The sequence below is a fragment of the Sturnira hondurensis genome, unplaced genomic scaffold (genome assembly GCF_014824575.4).
Source record: "Sturnira hondurensis isolate 20B ecotype Veracruz unplaced genomic scaffold, ASM1482457v3 Scaffold0007865, whole genome shotgun sequence".
NCBI lineage: Eukaryota > Metazoa > Chordata > Mammalia > Chiroptera > Phyllostomidae > Sturnira > Sturnira hondurensis.
The window spans coordinates 891,251-912,049 of record NW_028080496.1 but is presented as its reverse complement, the minus strand read 5'-3'; the positions used below and the strand labels follow the sequence as shown (position 1 = coordinate 912,049).

General features: G+C 44.3%; 1 protein-coding gene across 4 annotated transcripts in view; it reads left to right on the top strand.

The window, feature by feature from the left end:
* SCAPER (S-phase cyclin A associated protein in the ER) overlaps nt 1-20,799 on the top strand; it is a 150,443-nt gene that overhangs the window by 24,964 nt on the left and 104,680 nt on the right. For 3 of the 4 annotated variants that reach the window (XM_037053466.1, XM_037053467.1, XM_037053469.1), the window contains 12 exons: nt 355-611; nt 4,199-4,435; nt 7,514-7,684; nt 8,501-8,576; nt 8,773-8,890; nt 9,166-9,277; nt 10,254-10,394; nt 13,686-13,841; nt 14,766-14,908; nt 17,531-17,612; nt 18,960-19,112; nt 19,671-19,778. In XM_037053466.1, the coding sequence (XP_036909361.1) occupies nt 355-611; nt 4,199-4,435; nt 7,514-7,684; nt 8,501-8,576; nt 8,773-8,890; nt 9,166-9,277; nt 10,254-10,394; nt 13,686-13,841; nt 14,766-14,908; nt 17,531-17,612; nt 18,960-19,112; nt 19,671-19,778 (1,754 nt within the window). The remainder of the gene's footprint in view (nt 1-354; nt 612-4,198; nt 4,436-7,513; nt 7,685-8,500; nt 8,577-8,772; nt 8,891-9,165; nt 9,278-10,253; nt 10,395-13,685; nt 13,842-14,765; nt 14,909-17,530; nt 17,613-18,959; nt 19,113-19,670; nt 19,779-20,799) is intronic. The other variant, XM_037053468.1, reaches the window with a different exon arrangement.

The window sequence follows — 20,799 nt, the reverse complement described above, 5'->3', positions numbered from 1 at the left end:
GTGAAGGTGAAAAGTGTGATTGTGTGTAAAGCCCTTAGAAGAGGGCTGGCACACTCTGTACACTGTGTAAACCATGTGGCACTAAGTCTTAATCTAAATCTCAGTTTTGTTGTTTGTAAAATAGGAATAATTTTTAAAAAATGTTGGTGGGATAGGATTAATCCTGACGCGACAGTGTAGTTAGAGGGACAAGAGCCTCAGTGTGTATGTGTGTATAGACATACTACTTAGTGTCACGTTAGTATATTACTTATATTTACTGGGAATTACACTGAAAATATTTTTAATTTATAGCTTTTTGAAAATTTTAGCATCTAAAGAATTCTGTATCATTTTCCTCCCTCAACGGCACAGAACGGAAAGACGCTGAAGGGTGGGAGACCGTGCAGAGAGGAAGGCCTGTTCGCTCCCGGTCGGCGGCAGCCGTGCCCAAGGCTTCAGCGCCAGCCTCGCGGTCAAAGGACGACAGCGACAAGGAAAACGCAGGCCTTTCACCGGAGGACGGCGTGCACAGAGGTGGATTTGTCGGAGACGGGCCGCATCAGGCCGCGGACTCTCGGCCCAGAGACCCCTCACACCTGTGTGACCGTCCTCTCGCTGAGAGAACCCAGGTAGTACATCCCGAAAGTCCTTGTGCTGAATTTTTGTGAGGGATACGTGTATGCCGAGCTGGCTTATTTTTCTCCTTCATTTTTAACTTTTTGTTGTGAAAAATTTTGAATCTACCGAACAGTTGCCGGACTAGAACAGCGAGCCCTCCTATGCGCTTTGCCTGGATTCGTAGGTGCACATTTTGCTGCGTCTTTTCTCTCTGTTTACGTGTCACACAGACGTGCTGCACACGTGGGGTCTGCACATGTGAGAACACGTGCAGCGTCACAGCATGTGTCTCTGAGGGAAAGGAAAGCTTTTGCGGAGCCACATTATAGTTATAAAACTGAGGCAATTTGATAGTTCTATGATATTATTGCCTTATAATAGATACTCAGAATTTTCTAGTTCTCCCAATAATTCATAGAATTTTTCCCCCAGTCCAGGGTCCAGTCCAGAATCACGCATGGTGTTTGGCTTTGTTTCTGTAGTATCGGTCTATCTTTGTTTTCTGTGACATTAATATTTTGAAGACTACATTGCAGTTTTCTTTGTAGAATGTCCTTTAGTTTGTTTGCTCATTATTCAGTTTAGATTATGCAGTTTTAAAAAATTGAAAAAAGTTTCAATTACAGATGTACAATATTATGTGAGTTTCAGGCATACTGCATAGTGATTAGACATTTGTGTACCTGACACAGTGCCCCCACTAAGTCCAGTGCCCCTGACGCCACACACGGTCACTGCAGTGTCCCTCTCCACGCTCCCCGTGCCGCACTCCACGGAGCTCACGCAGCTCGGACAGACACAGTGGTCGTCCCGAGTGTGGCTTCAGGAGGCCTCTGGCATCAGTGTGGCCCAGTCCGTTGCTGACGTGGATGCCTGGGTCTCCGTGGCGCGTCCTCCTGCTTCGCTTGGACTGGTACTGAAAACACTGGGGAAGGTCAGGGTCATTTTCAACCTGTTCTGCTTCTGCTTCCCCTTCTGCTTCCCGCAGTTCAGATGTGGCGTGCTTTGCTAATATTTCATGTAATTCTTTGAAGTTAATATTTTTAGTATTTTATTGATACATTTGAATTTTGTACTTGTTTGATGAAGGAATGCACTATTTATTTATTTGTTTACATTATATTTTCTTGTATTTTGTACATTACCATGTGTCCCCCTCTACCCTCTTCCACCTCCACCAGGAATGCATTATTTAGGCTTGTTTGCATCAAGATTCATGCTCTATGAGTGTAATTTTATGTAAAGTGACTAATGAAATATGAGTTATTCTTTGATATGACACAGGGGCTAAGTAAACAAGTTGTAAAACAGTTGTTTCTCAGTCTGGAGTAGCTTCTGCTTTTAAAAGTCTCTTCTTTTACCTGTAGAACATTTACTTTTATTGGAAACTATACTTAACTTCAGTGTTTTTCTTTTTTTTTGTAATTTTATTATTTTTAAAGGGTTTTAAAAATTGATTTTAGAGAGAGGAAGGGAGAGAGAGAGAGGGAGAAACACTGATTTGTTGTTCCACTTACCTGTGCTTTCATTGGTTGATTCTTGTATGTGCCCTGATTGGGAATCGAACCTGCAATCTTGGTGAGTCGGGACAATGCTCTAAGCAACTGAGCCAGGGCCGCGTGTTTTCCTTCTTAATGATGACAATGTTTCTTACTCCTACATTGTTCGTGGTGTTCTATAAGTCTTCGATGGCCGTATGTTTTACGCCCACTTGAGGTTAGAAACCCCTTGTAGGCAGTGTTCATTTCCCACAACACAGAGCGCAGCCCTAGACACCTAGGAAATGATCAGTAGTTAGTGTTGACTGTAGCTTGAAGGAACTTTTTAATATAGGTTCAGTTAATTAAAAAATACTTTTTATATCTCTTAACAAACGTCCAGCATTTTTGCTAATGTGTGTTTTAGCTGTAAATTTTAATAATGTGAAACTTCCACTGGTTTGGTATAAGAAAAATCTGTGATTTTGGAACTTGAGGAATAATCTATACATAAAACTCTTGAGTAATTAAACTATTTAAAAAATATTTCAGTATGAAAGTTCACGGCTGATGGTGGTCAAGCTAATGATAATATTTGTTTTCTCCACTGCCATTCTAAAAATGGAATTAGCATATTTATATATTTTTCAACATTACTTTATAGTTGGGCTTTGATTTTGTTATATAAATGATATTGATTTTTTAATAAACAGAGTTGACTGTATTATAAACATCAGTAATGCTTATATAAATGTTGCCAAGAAGATTATACACGTGGCGACTGATGCATGGATGATGTTGACAGCGGTGTAAACACCGCGATGCAATTTACATAACGCTCACGTTAAAATCAGCACTTCGGGACACTTTCAGCTCTGACCAATAGAATTTTTAAAGTAGTTTATAAGACTCGGCCAAGTTTCATATTTATATAAATAATTAATCAAACTCAGGGGTTTTATGGCTGCTGCACTCAATATTTATCTAATGTTTATTTAAGTACTGGTGTGAGTTTCAAAGTCAAAATTTTAGATGGGAGTTCAGCTCATTACTCTGAGTATAATCGGAAAACACAGCAACATTCTTTCTCTACTTGGTTTGCAGGTGAAAATAAAGGCTCATTTCTGTTCACTGGACAGCTTTTAAAAATGCATGGGTGGTGGACCTGATCCAGTGGTGTATGTGTTTTAGATCGTTTTCACATTTCTGTTGGTTATGTGTTAAATACTCTTAAAAGCAAGAGGGGGGGATGTCAAAATCTAAAGAATATGAGGTATGCAGTGAGACTGCTCACGAAATCTGTACTGTTTTATGGTGTATTTCTCTTTTAGATCTGAAAATTGGTGTTGTGTGCCATATTGGGTCTTCTTGAAAGATAATTAGAGGTTGTTTTAATGTTATCTAAAGTTTGATATTTATATCATCCTTTATATTTTTGAGTGAAATACCCTCAAACTATATATTTGGTGAAAAGTGCCTTTATTTGACAGTAGACAGTCTTCACAAAAAAACCATATAAATACCTTATTTGAATATAACAAAGTATTATGATTGCAACTACATTTTTTGTGAGGTATATCTTAAAGTACTCATCAAGAAGAGGCAGGTAAAGCAAAATATAATTACAGTACCTATTGCTTAGTTTTTTTAAATCTTCACCCAAGGATATGTTTATTGATTTTTTTAAGAGAGCGAGGAAGGGAGAGAGAGAGAGGAAAAGAGAAAAACGTCGGCCGGCTGCCTCCTTTATGCACCCTGACCAGGGATCGAACCCTCAGCCTAGGCGTGTGCCCTGACTGGGAATCGAGCGTGCAGCTCTTTGGTGTGTGGGATGATGCTCCAAGCCACTGAGCCCTCCAGCCAGGGTGATGTTGCTTAGTTTCTTAAAGCACTCAGGCAGTGCCCTATACATAGTAGGTATGCAAATAAAGCTTGGGGCTGCTTGCTTAATGGTTTTTTCCTTTACACTCGAAACATACAAAAAGGATGGGTGAGTTTTCTGCCCACCCGTCAACTGCCACTTCACGGTTGATACATTCAGCAGAATCAGGTTTTCTAACGTGGAGTAGTCAGTATTTTCTTTTAAACCTCTGACTCAGTCTATAAATATATTTTGTTAGTTCACAGTGAGCCCGTTGGATGACGTCAAGAACTCTGGCAGCGGTGTCTTACCAGACAGTCCCGTGCGAACCTCGGAAATTCCTGCTGTTCACGTGGATGCGGAGTGTGTTTCGATGACTCAGCAGGAGGGCGCACCTCCTGTGCGTTCGAACGAGGACGCATCTTCCGCAGAGAGAGCGGGGACGGAAAGTGAGCTGGACTCTTCAGATGTTTCAAATGTGAGTGCTGCTACCTTGGTAAGAACAACTTATCGGAATTCTGAGTGAATGCAGTGAAGCCATAATCTGTTATTGGGGCACGAACTCCAGTAATCATAAATTGTATTATGTGTTACTTTACAAAGCATTTTTTTTACAAGTCATTTTCTTATGGAGCATTCTGTGTATTATTTCCTTTTAACATTTTACGCTTTTTGACATTTTGATATGGTTTAGATCCTTCTCGTCTTGTAGAGGAAGAAAATGAGACTGTGAAAGTTACATAACTTGCTCAAAATCATTCCGTTTGAATGTGATTTGGTCCAGGGTGTGTAAGCCCAGCATTAAGAAACCGATTCAGTAGCGAGTCTGCCCTGTGCACGTAGCACTTCGGTGGGTGGGACATGGCGTCCGCTGGATCTAGTGTTGAAATCCTCCTCACACGTTACTTCAGACAGCGGCTGGGACTTGGTGTGTAAGGTGAAACTGATGTGCCATCCCCATTGTGGAATCTTTGAAACTGCATTGATTTATGATTCTGTAGGTTTGTGTTTTGGGATGACTGCTTATTTCTGCTCACGTCTTCCTATTTCCAACTTCAGTCTTAAGAGTACTTGGCCTGGATAATCCAGAATAGGTCATGCTGGCTTTGTTTAAAAAGCAACTTTCAGAGGGCAAGAGGCACATACAAAAAGTTACTGAGAAAAGCGACTCAGATTTTCTTTTCTAAATGGCCAGCATATATTGTAATTTTTTTCAGAACTCAGTGCCTCGTCATGCTGAAGGATTCTGTCAGCAGATGGTAATAGGCCAGATTATGCTTCTGGTGGAGAAGAACACTAGACAGAGGTGGAGCAATGTGGGTTCTTTCAGGGAGAAATAAGGTCTAGAGCAATAAGAAAAGCAAATACTTAGATTCCTTTAATAAGTAATAAAGAACAATTTGTTTATTTTAACTTGGGTCTTTCAGTGTGAATGTTTTTAAAGGTCGGACATCATTATGGTGCTATAAGAAGTGGGTTTAATGTGTGGGATAGAAATTGGTCCTATTTACACATTTTTTCATATCTAGATATATTAAATTACTTGTATTGCAAATTGATTCCGTGAGAATCAAATTTCAGAAGTGGAAACAGATCCCAAACTTAAATAAGCATAAAATAGTTAAAAGTTGTTCTCATTATTTTTAATCATGTATAAAAAGAAGCTTGTGGTAGAATATTAAAAACTCTGTGTTACATTGAGGATTGGATATACGTACTTGAAAGAAAATAAGTTCTGCTTTAACTATGAATATTAATATATTCTTACAGGGGGTAGAGGAATTTTTTTTAAAGATTTAAGAAAGTTTGTATTTGTCTTGGCAGAGGTGCTTCTATGGGCAGCCCTAGATAAGCACGTCATCGTTCAGGTTCTCAGTGGGGGTCACAGCAACGAGAGAGCTCTTTTCTTTCTCAATAGAGTGTCCTCATGTAACTGGTTACCGTGTGAAAGAAAACGTGTGCTCTTGTTTCAAAACTTCAGCCAAAAATGACTGGGAGAACCTCTGCTTAAGGTCATCTTTTGCCAACATTGTAAAAATCTGCTGACAGGAAACCTAGCTACAGTGGATCTGTTTTCTCACATTTACTAAAGTTTCAGATTTACTAAATATTTGGAAATTTAGAAAGATGCCCTCTGCAGATGTTCATTTGAGTCCCACAGTGTGACAGTAGTAAAACTTACGTGTGGCTGATTGAATCATCACTTCCTCCTTGAGCTCTGCTGTTACGTTCGAGTGTTTTCAGGTTTTCAGAAACTAAATGGAAAGGTAGTGTGAGGAGGATGCAGTTGAGGGAATGGGCTTATATGGGAAAATATTCAACTTTAATACTTGGAATTTTTAAAAGATTTTGTTTACTTATTTTTAGAGAGGGGAAGGGAGGGAGAGAGAGAGGGAGGGAAACATCCATGTGTGGTTGCCTCTCATGCGCCCCCTACTGGGGACCTGGCCCACAACCCAAGCACGTGCTCTGACTGGGAATCGAACTGGTGACCCATTTGGTTCACAGGCCAGCGCTCAGTCCACTGAGCCACACCAGCCAGGGCAGGTTCATTCTTCTTATTGTCTTTAACTGTGTTCTGTTATATGCCTGTGACACAGTATGCTCATCTGTTGAGTCAATGACACATTACAGTTTTTTTCAGGCTTTGTGTGATGAATAAAGGCCCCATGAACATCTCTTTGTTTTAAATGCATTTTCATTTCTCTTGGAACAGTAGTGAGGTCAATATTATTGATAATACAGTGTCCAGGTCTTCTGTATCTGGGCCCAGTTTTGGTACTTGCTCTATCAGTAGAGAAAGGGGTGTGGAAACCTCTGAATATAACTGTGGAACTACATTTTTATACATATTTAGCTTACCATAGGGACTTATTAATTAATACTTGTAATTTATACTGTTTGTAATACTTAACGGAGCTTGTATTTAAGTTAGGTATCATCACCGTTACAGTGTAAATTCTATGTTCCCTTTAAAGCACAGGTGGCAAGCACAAGGCCCGCGGGCCGAATCCCGTCCCCCACCTTGTTTTATCCGCCCAGCACCTTGCTTCTACCAGGCAGCAGCTCCGAGCTCTCCCTTAACTGTTACGGAGTATTTACATTTATACAGCCCTAAAATGACATCCTGCCCTTTGAAGGCATCCGTGAGGCTGGTGTGGCCCCTGGTAAAAATGAGTTAGACACCCCTTCTTTAAAGTATAGTGTTTTTAAAGACATTTGACCCAGAACTTTTGAATTTTTGCATGGAAATAAAATTCACACTGTCAGTAATAATACTTGCGATTTATATAACTCCACAGTTCCTCATGCACAGCCGTCTGGTAAAGAAGGTAAGCTGTGGATTATTGTACCATTTTACAGAGTACAAAACAGGCTCTTGAATTTTAGAACCTTCCACGTCACACAGCTAGCGAGAGGCTGAGCCTGTACTGGACCCCAGGTTTATAATTCTAGAACAAGGCGATTTTATGTATACTATTGAGTATATGAGTAGAATATAAAGGATGAAATGATTACTTAACTTGCTAATCAAGTGATGATTCTTTATTTCTGTTTGTTTTTAACTTTCTAGTCCATGGCAGAAGTTCTCGCTAAGAAGGAAGAGCTCGCGGATCGTCTGGAAAAGGCCAACGAAGAAGCCATCGCTAGCGCCATCGCCGAGGAGGAGCAGCTGACCAGGGAGATTGAAGCTGAAGAGAACAATGATATTAACATCGAAACTGACAACGACAGCGACTTCTCTGTGAGCCTTTAGAGTTTCTGATTGGTTGTTCAGAAATCAAGTTCTCGGGGCACGAAGGACTGGGAGTCCGTCTAGTCCTATTTAGAATTGCTTTAAATAATATATTCAATAACAGTATGGTCACTCTGTGTGATTAAGATACGCAGTAAATAATAGCACGTCTTAGTTCAACACTTTACCGTTACTAGGAGTTCTTAATATAATGTAATTGACCAGCTAGAAGCTATTGTCCATTTACAAACCAAGGAATTGAATCTCAGAAAGTGACAACTCACCGTTACTCGGATTGTCATTGTAGAGACTGAGAAGCACCTAAGGTGTCTTACTCTTTCTACTGTAATAAAAAGCCAGCGGTCCTCTGCCTTGCTGACGCTGAGTGTCTGTGAGAGGGCTTTCTTAAAGAAGGAAAGAAACGCTAACTAGATGTTCCAGATACTCTTCTATTAAGTCTCACTGCCCAGCAGATGATCTTAAGCTCTCACACATTCTCTGAAGATGTCAGAATTCATGGAGCGCTGGCGTACCACGTTCCTGTGCCACCGTACAGTGCGACGGGGGCTCTTAGGGCTGTTAAATATTTCATGTGCTTTGTCTCTGCAGATTTGTCTTTCTCCTAAAATGTTTAGACTGTGGTAGTTTTAACTTGGTGATTATTGTGGTCACAAAACTACACACTTCTAGTTTTATTCTAGTTTTGAACTATTTGTTAAATAAAATATATTAGCAACAGAGAGGAAAATTTCACATGTAATTGATTTTTTTAAGGTTATCATTGTGTTCCAGTATTTGTTTTGAATTTTCTTTATTACATTTTAGGCCAGCATGGGCAATGGAAGTGTGTTTTTCTGTGGTATGTCTATGGACTGGAATGATGTCCTTGCGGATTATGAAGGTACTGTGTGTGTGTGTGCGCACGTGTGTGTACAGGTGGAGGGATATAAAATAGGTGATCTTGTTGTATGAATTTCTATGTAAAGTGCATAATTCACAGAGGGAATGCTGTTGCCTTTTGAAAGTCTGTTCTCAATGGTTAGTTTCATAGAACTGTGTGGTTGAACAGTGACTGTGGTTTTCTTCTTAACGAGCAGCTCGTGAATCGTGGCGCCAGAATACGTCCTGGGGGGACATTGTGGAGGAGGAGCCTGCGAGACCTCCAGGACATGGCATTCACATGCACGAGAAGCTTTCCTCCCCGTCCCGCAAAAGGTCTGGCCTGCAAACAATAATTTGAAATATTCTGCAGGAGGGGCGCTAGCCACTCCTGACTGTTAAACAGAGTTGCTACTACGCAGCGTTTTAAGGCCCATGACTCAGGCCAGCTCAGATCCATTGAAAAGTGACAATGGTTTCCTAAAATGTTAGACTGAAATTAGTTTTGTGTACTTCGTATATTTATTTTTAGAACTCTGAGGACTGAATAAATTATTTTTGGTTTTATCATGTAAACATACTGTGGCCTGTTTATTTACTTGTATTAATAGAACAATTGCAGAATCTAAGAAGAAACACGAAGAAAAACAAATGAAAGCACAGCAGCTAAGGGAAAAGTTACGTGAAGAGAAAACACTAAAGCTTCAGAAATTGTTAGAAAGGGTGAGTTTCTAATATTTAGGGAAGTATGAGAGCCTGAAATGGCAATTTCCCTCTGGTCTGAGAAGCTTAGGGAACTGCAGAGCACGCAAGGAGCCGCCGGAAGCAGCACTGCCCCTCGGGAGCAAGGGGCCGCCCCCTTTGCCAAGCGACGTGGTTCCCAGCCTTGCCGCCTCGGCCCGGGCCCTGAGGCCCCATCCTCTAGCCTCAATTCCATGCTGTCCCTGCGCCATACCTTTTTAGGTGGTTAAACACATAAGTATGCAACTGAAACGTTAGTTTCTCTCCTACTCACGTTGAGTCCACATCTGATTTCCTGTGATCTATTCTTGTTGGTGCCAGACCTCATTCCTTGAAGCACGCACCTTGTCTTTTGCTTCTGTGTGATGTTTTAAGGAACCAAGGGCAGCTGTTATGTCTACCTTTGTTCCTCTGTGGGCAAAATCCTCTTTCCCTCAGAGAATGTTTCTTAGGCAAACACATGTCATTTTTAGACTTCTCACCGTTTTCTAGCCTCAGGCTAAAACTACTTGGTGCTCTTCATTGGGTCACTGGAGGCACTGGGTATGTAGGGCTCACACACACCCTGTGTGCATTTTGCGTGTCCTCGAGTGCAGTGTGGCAGTGACAGGGAACACTGCTGTTGGGCCGCGTCTAATGCGGTGAGCGAGGTGCTGTGCAGTTGGTGACTCAGCCCACAAAACAAGCCAGCCAGTTAGCTGCCGCTGCCTCTCTGTCCCTCGAGGCAAGGACAGGGAGATGGGGGCTTAAAAAGTTTTATTTGCGGGGCCAGCAAGTGGCCAGGTGGGCAGGGGCCCCGGGCAGTCTGCCTCTGCCGTGTGTTCTCCGTCGCCGGTCATGCTCTGCCGTCTCTGCCCCAGCCCCAACCTCGACCAGCCCCAAGCTGTCTGTCAGTGTGCACGTCTGTGAAACGGCCGTGGGCACCGATTGTAACGATGCCGTAATTCACTGTGTGCAGGAGAAAGACGTCCGCAAGTGGAAGGAAGAATTACTGGACCAGCGACGTAGGATGATGGAAGAGAAATTGCTTCATGCTGAATTTAAACGAGAGGTGCAGCTACAGGCAATTGTCAAAAAAGCCCAGGAGGAAGAAGCCAAGGTAGGTGTCTCTCTGCTGCTTCGGAGGTTGAGTCAGTTCCCCACGTCCCTTTCCCGTTGTTGCATAAGAAGTTCCTGTTTACATGAAGTTTATTCTGGGCCACAGGAACAGCACTTTCACAGGCTCGCGTACAGCGTACTAGGTGCAGCGTCTTACCTTTACGGCGATCCTGGGAGATGCGTAGGTGTATTTTACGGCACTAGTGAGGTATGAGTGATGGAGAGTAGATCGCACATATGCAAAGCATCAGACTGAGGAGTTTCGACATGTGTATGTTCCTGCAGCTATCAGTGCTGTAAAGATTTTAAACAGTTCCCTCGCCCTCAACAGTTTCTCCGTGCCGCCTTGTGCTTCATTCCTCCCTCCAACCACGACCGCCGTTTCTGATCTGCTTCTCGTCACTGTAGATGTTAACATTTCCTAGCATTTTAGGTGAATGGGATCACACAGTGTGTGCTCTTTCTCTGGCGTCTTTCACTCAGCATAGTTATTTTGATTTCATCCCTTCTGACAGTACATCGGTTACTTTTCATGGCCGAGCACGCCATGCCGCTGAACAGAAATAGCTTAATTTGTTAGTTCAGTCACCTGTTGATGGACGTTTGTTTTCTTTCCGGGTTTCGCAGTGAACATTCACATTCTAATCTTTGCGCAGATGTGTGCCTTTATTTTCTTGAGTAAATACCTGATGGTGGATTGGTAGGGTCTTATGATAGGTTTATCTTTAACTGTTAAAGAAAAAGTTTTCCAAAGTGGTTATAGTGTTACCTCTTTGGCTGGCATGGCCGGCACTGGATGTGAGTTGCAGTTAGCCACATTCTCGCCGACACTTGACATGGTCACGCGTTGTAATTGTGGCCATTCTCAGTAGTGTGTGTGTGTATGGTGTGTTGTGTGGTTTTTTATTTTAATATTTTATTTATTTGTCTTTAGAGGGGAAGGGAAGGAGAGAGGAGGAGAAACATCAATGTATGGTTGCTTCTCATGCATCCCCTGCTGGGAACTGGCCCCTGCCGGGAACTGGCCTGCAACCCAGGCATGTGCCCTGACTGGGAATCGAACTGCAATTGTCTGGTTCGCAGGCCCGCGCTCAATCCACTGAGCTACACCAGCCAGGGCTGTGTTGTGTGGTTTTAATTTTCCACTTTGAACATGTTTTCATCTACTTATTTCCTATCTGCATATCTTATTTGGTGAAATATTTGTTCATACATCTTGTTCATTTTATTAAAGTTAGATTGGTTTATTATTGTGTTCTTTTTCTTAACTGTATTAAAGTATAATTGGCGGATAAAATACTGAGATATTAATTTTTTTAAAGATTTTATTTGTTTTAGACAGAGGGGAAGGGTGGGAGAAAGAGAGGGAGAGACACATCAATGTGTGGCCGCCTCTCACACGCCCCCTACTGGGGACCTGGACCACAACCCAGGCACGGGCCCTGACTGGGAATCAAACCAGCGACCCTTTGGTTCACAGGCCAGCGCCCAATCCACTGAGCCACACCAGCCAGGGCCAATACTGAGATATTTAAAGCGTACAACATGGTGATGTGATCTACTGTACGTGGTTAAGGGTTCCCCCGGGCAAGTTAATGAGCGTATCCATCACCTCACCCTTTTGTGTTTTGTGTGTGTGAGAGAGCACATTGCACTTGCACAGCAATGTCATCGACCGCGCTGTGCCCTCGGCGCTGTGTCACTGGAAGTCTGCGCCCTCTCACGACCCCTCCGCATGCCTTGCCCCCCAGCCCCTGGCAGCGGCCTTTTCACTCCTTGTTTCCATGAGTTTGACTTTTTTTTTTTAATTTCAAGTATAAGTGGTGCCATGCAATATTTCTCTTTCTCTGTCTGGCTTATTTACTCAGCACAATGCCTTCCAGGTTCATCCTCCTTGTTGCAAATGTCAGGATTTCTTAGAGGATTTCATATTAGGGTAGTTAGATCTGTGTTTTGCCAGTGTTTTCTCTCAGTCTGTGGATTGCCTTTTTATTTTCCTAACAATGTGTTTTAAAATTTTCCAAGTTTATAAAGTTTAATACATTGACTGTTTTTTTCCATGCTTGGTGAGTTTTGTGTCCTATTAAAAATTTTTTCCTTACCTTGCCGTGGTTGGTGTGGCTCAGTGGATTGAGCACGGGCCTGCAAAGCAAAAGGTTGCTGGTTCGATTCCCAGTCAAGACACATGCCTTTGTTCCAGACAAGGTCCCTGGTAGGGGGTGCTCATGAGGCAACCACACATTGATGTTTCTCTCTCTCTCTTTCTCCCTCTCTTCCTCCCTCTCTTCCCTTCTCTCTAGAAATAAATAAATAAAATATTTTAAAAACACCTTTACCTAAACTTAAAATCACTAAGATTTTTGTCTTTTTCATAGAAATTGTTAATTTTACAGTGAGGTCTGTGTTCCATTTTGAGTTATTTTTTGTATATGGTGTGAGTTAGGGCTGAGAGTAATTTTTTTTCTGGGGATAACTCGTGTTCCCATACCAGTTGTTCGAAGTACTTTCGTGTATTCAGTGGCCTTAGTCCCGTTGCTGTGAGGCCGCTGGCCCTGTACATGTGGGTCTGTGTCTGGGGGTCTGAGTGACCCCCGTGGTGACAGCTGCGTGTCCCCAACACAGGTTCCTGCAGCCTCCGCTCCCGTCACAGAGCGCGAGCCCAGGCGTTCCTGCCCGGTTTCCCTCTGCCACTTCACCGCATTCTTGTGGCTGTAAAGAACGCAGAGGTTGACCCTGCTGGCTTTTTTCAGCTTCATCATAAGCTACACTTTGCCCATACAGACTCCTCTCTGGGAAACACGTGGCTCCTGGGAACTGCTGTGCGTGAAGGGGTGGGTGCAGGGTCTAGGGTTCCATACCTTGTCCGGGGCTGTCACTCAGCCAGAATGTGCGGGGGAGAATAATTGTTATTTAGGGTTTGTGCAGACTCACCAGAATAACGTATATGTACCTGAACCTTCATGTAATTTGTGTGGCTGCAGGCTACTGTGATTTTCCAGTAGAACTTTATAACATGGTCTATACGCCCCTTAATTTGTTTCTTGAATTAAAAATATTTTCACGGCAGACTTTTTTAATCAGTTGTCACCGAGGCCAATGGGTTTATTATATACAGTGGATTGTTATCCATTTTTGAGGTAAATATTGAAAGAAAAGACTCATAAGTCAGTAAATTTTTGTTTTATGCCTTACCATTTGTTTATGTTATAATATAAATACTATTACATTTATATTTGTGATATACCCGAGAATTAACTTGATTTGAAATTCACTTCCCCTGTTTTTGTTGAAGGTAAATGAAATCGCCTTCATAAATACCCTGGAAGCCCAGAATAAACGCCATGACGTGTTATCAAAACTGAAGGAATATGAGCAGAGGCTGAATGAGTTGCAGGAAGAACGTCAGCGGAGGCAGGAGGAGAAGCAGGCGCGTGACGAGGCCGTGCAGGTAGGATTCCCGTGTGGGAAGCGTGTACCGAGCACCTGCTGCGTCCCGGGCGTGAAGAGGGAGGGTGCCGTAAACACGTTCCTGGCGGTGAGGCAGGATGCCCGGGGAGGTGGGGGCCGTCCGAGCGGTTCCAGGAGGCTTAAGAATTAGGAGGTACCTGTCTAATTCTTTTGCCATAGGGTATAGATTTATGGCGCATATTCTGTTACTGGTAAACAGGAGGCAGGAGAGGTTGTGCGCACTGCCTGGGGGTGGGGGTGAGCTGAAAGGAACGCATCATACAGACAGTAATGGGGCGGGAATTAGCAGAAGTACTCCACCGGGCGGGAATATCCTGGGGGCACAGTGTTCCACGCTGCAGCTTGCCCTGTGTCGACGAAGCCTTTTCCACCTCGATGATGGTGGTGGTGATGATAAGTACGGTTGTTACTGGTGTTTCAGAAGACAGAGGCACAGATTCGATGTGACTAGATCAGAGTCCCCCAGCTGGTGAACAGTGGGGTCTGGAAACGCAGTTAGGGAGTCTGAGCCAGCGCCCACTCGCCGAAACGCGTTGACTTGCAGCACCTCTGTCTCCGAGCCACAAGCTGGTCTTCAGTAGTTCCTTTCTGGAAGCTTCCCTCAGACACGAACTCTGTCAGCTGTGCTTTGTTCATGATGTTCAGGCGTTTCTACAAGCATTTCTGAGCACGAGGCTCTAGAAGTGATTAACCAGGAAACGTTATTAGGTTCTTAGAGAATATGAGTATCATAGTACCTGCTGAAAATAGCTTTCATTCTGATCATTATGGGTAACGATCGTCAGGGACGTGAAAACCTGGTGTCATCGATGTGTGATTATCTGTGTGTGTCACAGCTGTGTCACCTTTAATCACTCTCACTTCGCACCTGAGTCTAACATCTTACCCCACACTTCCGCGTCAGGAAAGAAAGAGAGCGCTGGAGGCAGAACGGCAGGCCCGCGTGGAGGAATTGTTAATGAGGAGGAAAGAGCAAGAGGCTCGGATTGAACAACAGAGGCAAGAAAAGGAAAAAGCCCGTGAGGATGCCGCCAGGGAAAGAGCCAGGTACCTCACCTGCTGCCTTGATTTTGATCCTGACAAACATCTTGCAGTGCGTGAATATTCACATCAAGTCGTCAAATGAAGCCAATCGCTGTCATGTAGATTTTTTGAAGAAGTAGTCCCAATACAGAAATGTTGTAAATAATTTTGATTGATAGGCATTATGACATCATATTAAAATGAAAACCTGTTGAACATTTCTGTTAGATGGGAAACTTGATATTTCCAGATTTTTTTTGGTTGCAAGAAATAGAGTTTGATTCTGGCTTCGCTAAGCAAAGGGAAGTTTTAGGGACACGCTGGGAGTATAAGCGATCGGAGGCCTGAGAACTCGCCTTGGACGTGGTCAGGCAGCAGATGCCAGGCCCCAGGGGCTCAGCCACGGTCTTTGGGTGGGAACAGTCTGGTCAGCGCGTCATCACTCTGATAAGTGACCTTTGGCCATCCCTGCATTTTACAATCACTTGTTTAAAATGCAAAGGGCCAGGAAAAAGCATTTCGTTGGGGAAACCTAAATCCCTTTTGGTGTGCACCTGCTGACCTGTGATTTCTTTCCTGACCTTTGGATTGTGGCAAATGTGGTGGATGAGAAAATTTACTGTCCAAGGCTAAAGATGAGGCTGAGCAGTTTTTGCATACTTACCAGCTACTCAGTTTTTAAAAATATATAATGCCTGTTCAAGTTGTTGCCTATTTCTTTATTGGGATCTATTCTATTGATGTTTAGGAATTACCTTTAGTAGATACTGCTTCCTCACCAGATACACATACTGCCCGTAAATTTGGTAGGTTGTGGCTTGCTTTTCACTCTCGTTGTGATGTCTTTTGATTAATATAATCCTTGATTGCAGTGTAGTAAAACTGAACAAGCTGTGACTTGTGCTTGCTAATCTTGTTTGTGAAATCCTTTTTGTCCTGAATCATAAGATACTCTTTAAAATGTCGTAGTTTATCTTTAACAGTGTGTGCCTACCAAGAATTTATTTTATTGTGTGGTTTGAGATAGAAATACAATTCCATGTGTTTTCATGTGAATACCCTAACGTGTTATTGAAAAATCAACTTTTTCCTACTGATCTACTAAGTTTTCTGACATAAACCAAGATTTTATGGATGCCTGGGTCTGTTTGTGGGCTCTGTCTTCTGGGCCAGGGGTCTTTTTTTTTTTTTTACTCTCTGCTTTAATTATCAAAGCTTTGTAGTAATTCTTGGTGTTTAATGCTATCGCCCACTTTCCTTTTTATCAGGACCATCTTGGCCCTTTCACGTTTCTGCATGGCTGTGATTTGTCTCGGTCGGTTCTCTTCATGATTGTCTGACTCTTTGCATTACTGTTTTCCATCAGATTTGGGGAGTGTCTGGCTGTGCTTTCTCCGGGTCTTTAGCTGGCAATTCTCTCGGGGCTCCTCTGAGCTCTTCAGTGCCTCAGCTTTTCTCTGGTTTAGATGCCCTTGACAGTGTGGAGGTGCCGTCAGGTGTTTGGTGGAGCGTTCCCCAGCTAGGAGTCAACAGACGCGTTTTCATGGTTGGATCAGGGTTACTGACTCCGACTGGAGGACCACAGGGGTAAATGTTAGTTTGTGTTCCTGACTTGTCAGAAGTTCATGCTCTCGACTGGACCTGACCACTGATTTGTTCACCTTGATCCCCAGTGGAGACAGTGTGTGTTGGGGTTCTTCACTGTGTGAGTTAATGTGAAAACCCCCCTTGCTGTGCTGTGCTGTGCTGTGGTCCTTGGAAGCAAGCCACCATGCACAGCGCCCCTGCGGGATAGGAGAATCCCCCGTAACTTATTTACGATGCAGGACATTTGTCTGTTCTCTCCCACTGAGTCACTGATTGGCTTTTGCATCACTGTGAACCCATGGATGTGGTTTTTGTCCTTTGGGTTGTAAACCAGTGTTATGTCACTCACTTCTTTGCTCAGCTTGGTCCCACTTTGGACCTTGGGAGTCCTTCACGTGGCCCGTGTGTCTCGCTCACACTGCGGCTGTTTCCCAGACTCCTTCCTTCCCGGCGGGGCGGGACGCTCCAGACCCATCACGTTCTCCGTGCCGCTCCCCAGAATCGGCTGTTTGTCCAAGGATGTCTCATCCCTTCTGTTGGAACACTTTTGTGAAATGTTTTTCTTTCTCTGCTGAGATTCCCAATTTGTTAAATTGTTGTCTTAGTATTTTTATTTTGGTGCACTTTTCATTATTCGAACATGTTTCTAACAGCTGTTTTGTAGCCTTTGCCTGCTCAGTCCCACAGTGACCTCACTCAGAGGGTTTCGATGGGAGGCCCGCCCGCCCGCCCTGTGTGTCTCCCGATGTGTTTGCGGTTGTTTCCTCTCCTCTCCTGCTCGTGCACTCCTGCCTTCTCTGTGCTTTTCCTGTGGTTTTACTGCCACGTCTAAGTGACAGTCCCAGCGCTGGTGTTTAAACCCCTGCCCGGGTCCAGAAACCTCCCTCCTAACCCGTAATCTCTGCTGCTGTCCAAATGCTCAGTGAGCAGCGCGTCTGGGACTTAACAGGCACTGACAGAAATAATGCTAAAAAATAACAGCTCTTTAGCATACATAAGCCTGTGAATCCTAATTGAATTTTTAACCACGGGGTTTGTTCCCCCACCGTGTTCTCACAGAGACCGGGAGGAGCGGCTGGCCGCGCTCACGGCCGCGCAGCAGGAGGCCGTGGAGGAGCTGCAGAAGAAAATCCAGCTCAAGGTGGGGACTCGTGTGTGACGCTGTAGCGCTGTCGGGGGCGCATCAGAGTGGAGTCTCGCTCACTGAACGGTTGTCCAGGAAGTCGAGTCAGTGTGTCCTCGTAATCTTTGGGTAACGAGACATACAACTTGGCCACCACCGTATGGGCTACTTCAACTCTCTGAAAACGAAATTTGTTTTAACAAGATGAAGCAATTGAGGGGAAAAATTAAACACACCTCAACCTTTCTTGTTTTAACTGAGCAGTGAGTTGTACATTTGTAGCTTGGGAGGTTACGACGAGCTGGCATTTGGAGGAGGGCCTCACCACGAGCACGGCCGTGTCTAGCAGTGTGAACACTTCACATCTGTCCCAGTTGTTTGCGCGTTGCCTCCTCACAGAGGGAGTGGGTTCCGTGTGGCAGCGCGCCAGCCTCCCTGTTTGTGTGGCCCGAGGGCTTTGTCGTGCCTTTACGTTTAATACAGGGAGTGTTTATTGGTAGGCGTGGGGACAGAGATGATGAGTAAGACATGATTCCAAATTTCAGGGCCCTCGGCTGAAGTGGGAGGTTCCAGTGCTGAGCAGAAAGTGTCCACGTGGATGAAGGCTCATTTACAAACCCAGTGCTGTGGAAGTGCAGGGGGCACTTAGTCTCCATGGAAGGCGTCAGGGAAGTGATTCTAGAGAATGACTCCTGAATCTTAAGAGACGAGTTACATGTGCAGGAAAGTGGGTCCCTGGGTGGGATGCTACTGCAGCGTGTGAAGTAGTGTGAGCACGGAGCCAGGATCTGAAGTAGTGGTTCCTGGTGTGTTTGGGTTTTGTCTCCGGGAAGTCACTGGAGGTTAGACAGCTAGAAGCACAGTGGGCGTGGGGTCGAGGTCCTGGGCCTGACAGCCCTTTTCTGCTGTGAGGATTCGCTTGGCCCTCACCCGCGGGTCAGCGTTTCCTGCAGCCGTTCAGGAACCGCTCCCCAAAGGCGCACCGTGTGTGACGAGTGGGCGAAGGGTTGCTTCATGGGAGCTCCGTTTACTGAGTCTTGGCTGACGCACAGTGACACGCGACAGGCTGTATAAAGTTACAGTTTAAAAGCCTTTCTAGCTTTTGCTTACTGTTTTCCACGTTTATTTGACTATGGAACCTCTTCCAGAAGCACTAATTAACGCCCCGTGGTGTGCCTCCCTGGAGCCGCCGGCGGAAACGTTAGTGTTCCTGCGGGAGAGGTTGAAGGGCTTTACGGGAATCGTCCTCCATGTTCAAGTTAACGTTGAATTAAGATGTCCTGTTATTTTACAGAAATACTTTTTCAGGTTATCAGTATAAATTGCTTAACGCTGTGTATCGTCACACTCTGCCTTCGTCTGCAGCACGATGAAAGCATCCGGAGACACATGGAGCAGATGGAGCAGAGGAAAGAAAAGGCTGCTGAGCTGAGCAGTGGACGGCATGCAAACCCCGATTACGCCCCCAAACTGACCCCTTACGAGAGGAAGAAGCAGTGTTCTCTGTGCGGCGTCCTGGTGGGTGGTCCTGCTCAACACGGCGGAAATGCAGTATGGGTTACGGCTGTGGTTGGTTGGACTGTGAAAATGCACTCTCCTTGATTTTTAAAACTCATTTAAGGCATCTGCTGAGTACCATGAATTCTGTGTTTTTTTTATATGCAAAGTAAGCAGTACAAAAATAATATCAGCATTTAGAAGTAGGACCACAAAATTCCAAATTACGCAGCTGCCACTGTCATGGACAGGTGCCTGCTTAGTGACAGCCCGAGGCAGTGCTGTTCAGTATGGGAACCAAAAAAAGGGAAGGCGTGTTTTCCGTGCCGAAGCTTGAACCCTGGTGCTTAGAGGAAGAGGCATCCATGAGGGTTAGCTCTAACGGCCTGCCCTTTTGGGACCGTGTGTGCTCTAGAGGGTTCTCCAAATTGCGTCCTAAAGCAAGCGTTTGTAAGCAAGCCTCATGCACAGACACTAGAGTGACATCAGCCTGCGTATGGTGTCATGGGTTGAATGGGCAGCGTTGGGAATGAGCTGTAGTTCGGTGCTGACCTCCTGGCTTTGGGCGTGTGCTTTCAGATCTCCTCAGAGGTGTACCTGTTCAGCCACATCCGAGGGCGGAAGCACCAGCAGGCGGTGCGGGGCAGCAGCAGCATCCAAGGGCGGGAGCTGTCCGACGAGGAGGTGGTGAGCGCGCCCTTCCCACCGGGGCTCTGTGTGTGCGCGCGTTTCCGCGGCTACCTAGGGCTGCGTGGGCACTTAATAACTGTACTGGTGCGCAGACGCGTTACTCTTTTAGTGCACGTATTAACAAGGGACGTAGAAATGAGAATTGAATGCTGTGTTTATGTAATTTCAGTATAAAACAGGTTATGGCATTTTTATACTTCAATAATATAAAGAATTATTAGGGATTCTCTACTTCTCTTGGCTAACAGTTGACAGTATAAGTTTCATATAAAATAATATGCTGTTTTATATGATAGTATATATGATAGTGTACTAAATTAATGATATATATGATTTGGAAATTTCTGGAAATGCTTTATCAATGTATAATTATTATTTCAATGCAATTTAGACTTGTATAAGTACTTTTATAAATTTTTTTAGCCAAATGTTTTTGAGATATGGATGGCATTACTAACCTGTGAACTTAGTGGTTTTAGTTATAATAACAAATTTCTAAAACTACCCAAAGATGAAAAATCCGTGTTTGTCAAGCATCTCCCAAGAAGCCTGGGAAAGGTTACTGTGGTTCTCTGAGGGCCTTACTGAGTGTAGGTGCAGATGTGTGTTTAATGCATTCCCTACCCTTTTTGAATCCTCACCGAGGGTATGTTTACTGACCTGAGAGAGAGGGAGCAACATCGATGTGAAAGAGGAGAACATGGACTGGTTGCCTCCCATAGGCACCCCGACTGGGGGTCGAACCTTTGACTTCCTGGTGTACGGGATGATGCTCCAGCTCGCCAAGCCAGCCTCTCAGGGCGTGTGTTTGTGTTTTAGGCCAAGTATTAGTGCAAAAGAGTTGAAAAGTTAAAAATTTTAAAGTTTATAAAGTACAAAAATTGCGGAAAGCTAAGGTAATCGAATTATCGAAGACAGATAATTTTAGAAACACATTTCGTGTAGGCCAAGTGTCTAATCAAGGTCGCAGCTGTGTGCAGTCCTGCCCAGGCCTTCGCATGCACGCCCCACTCACCGA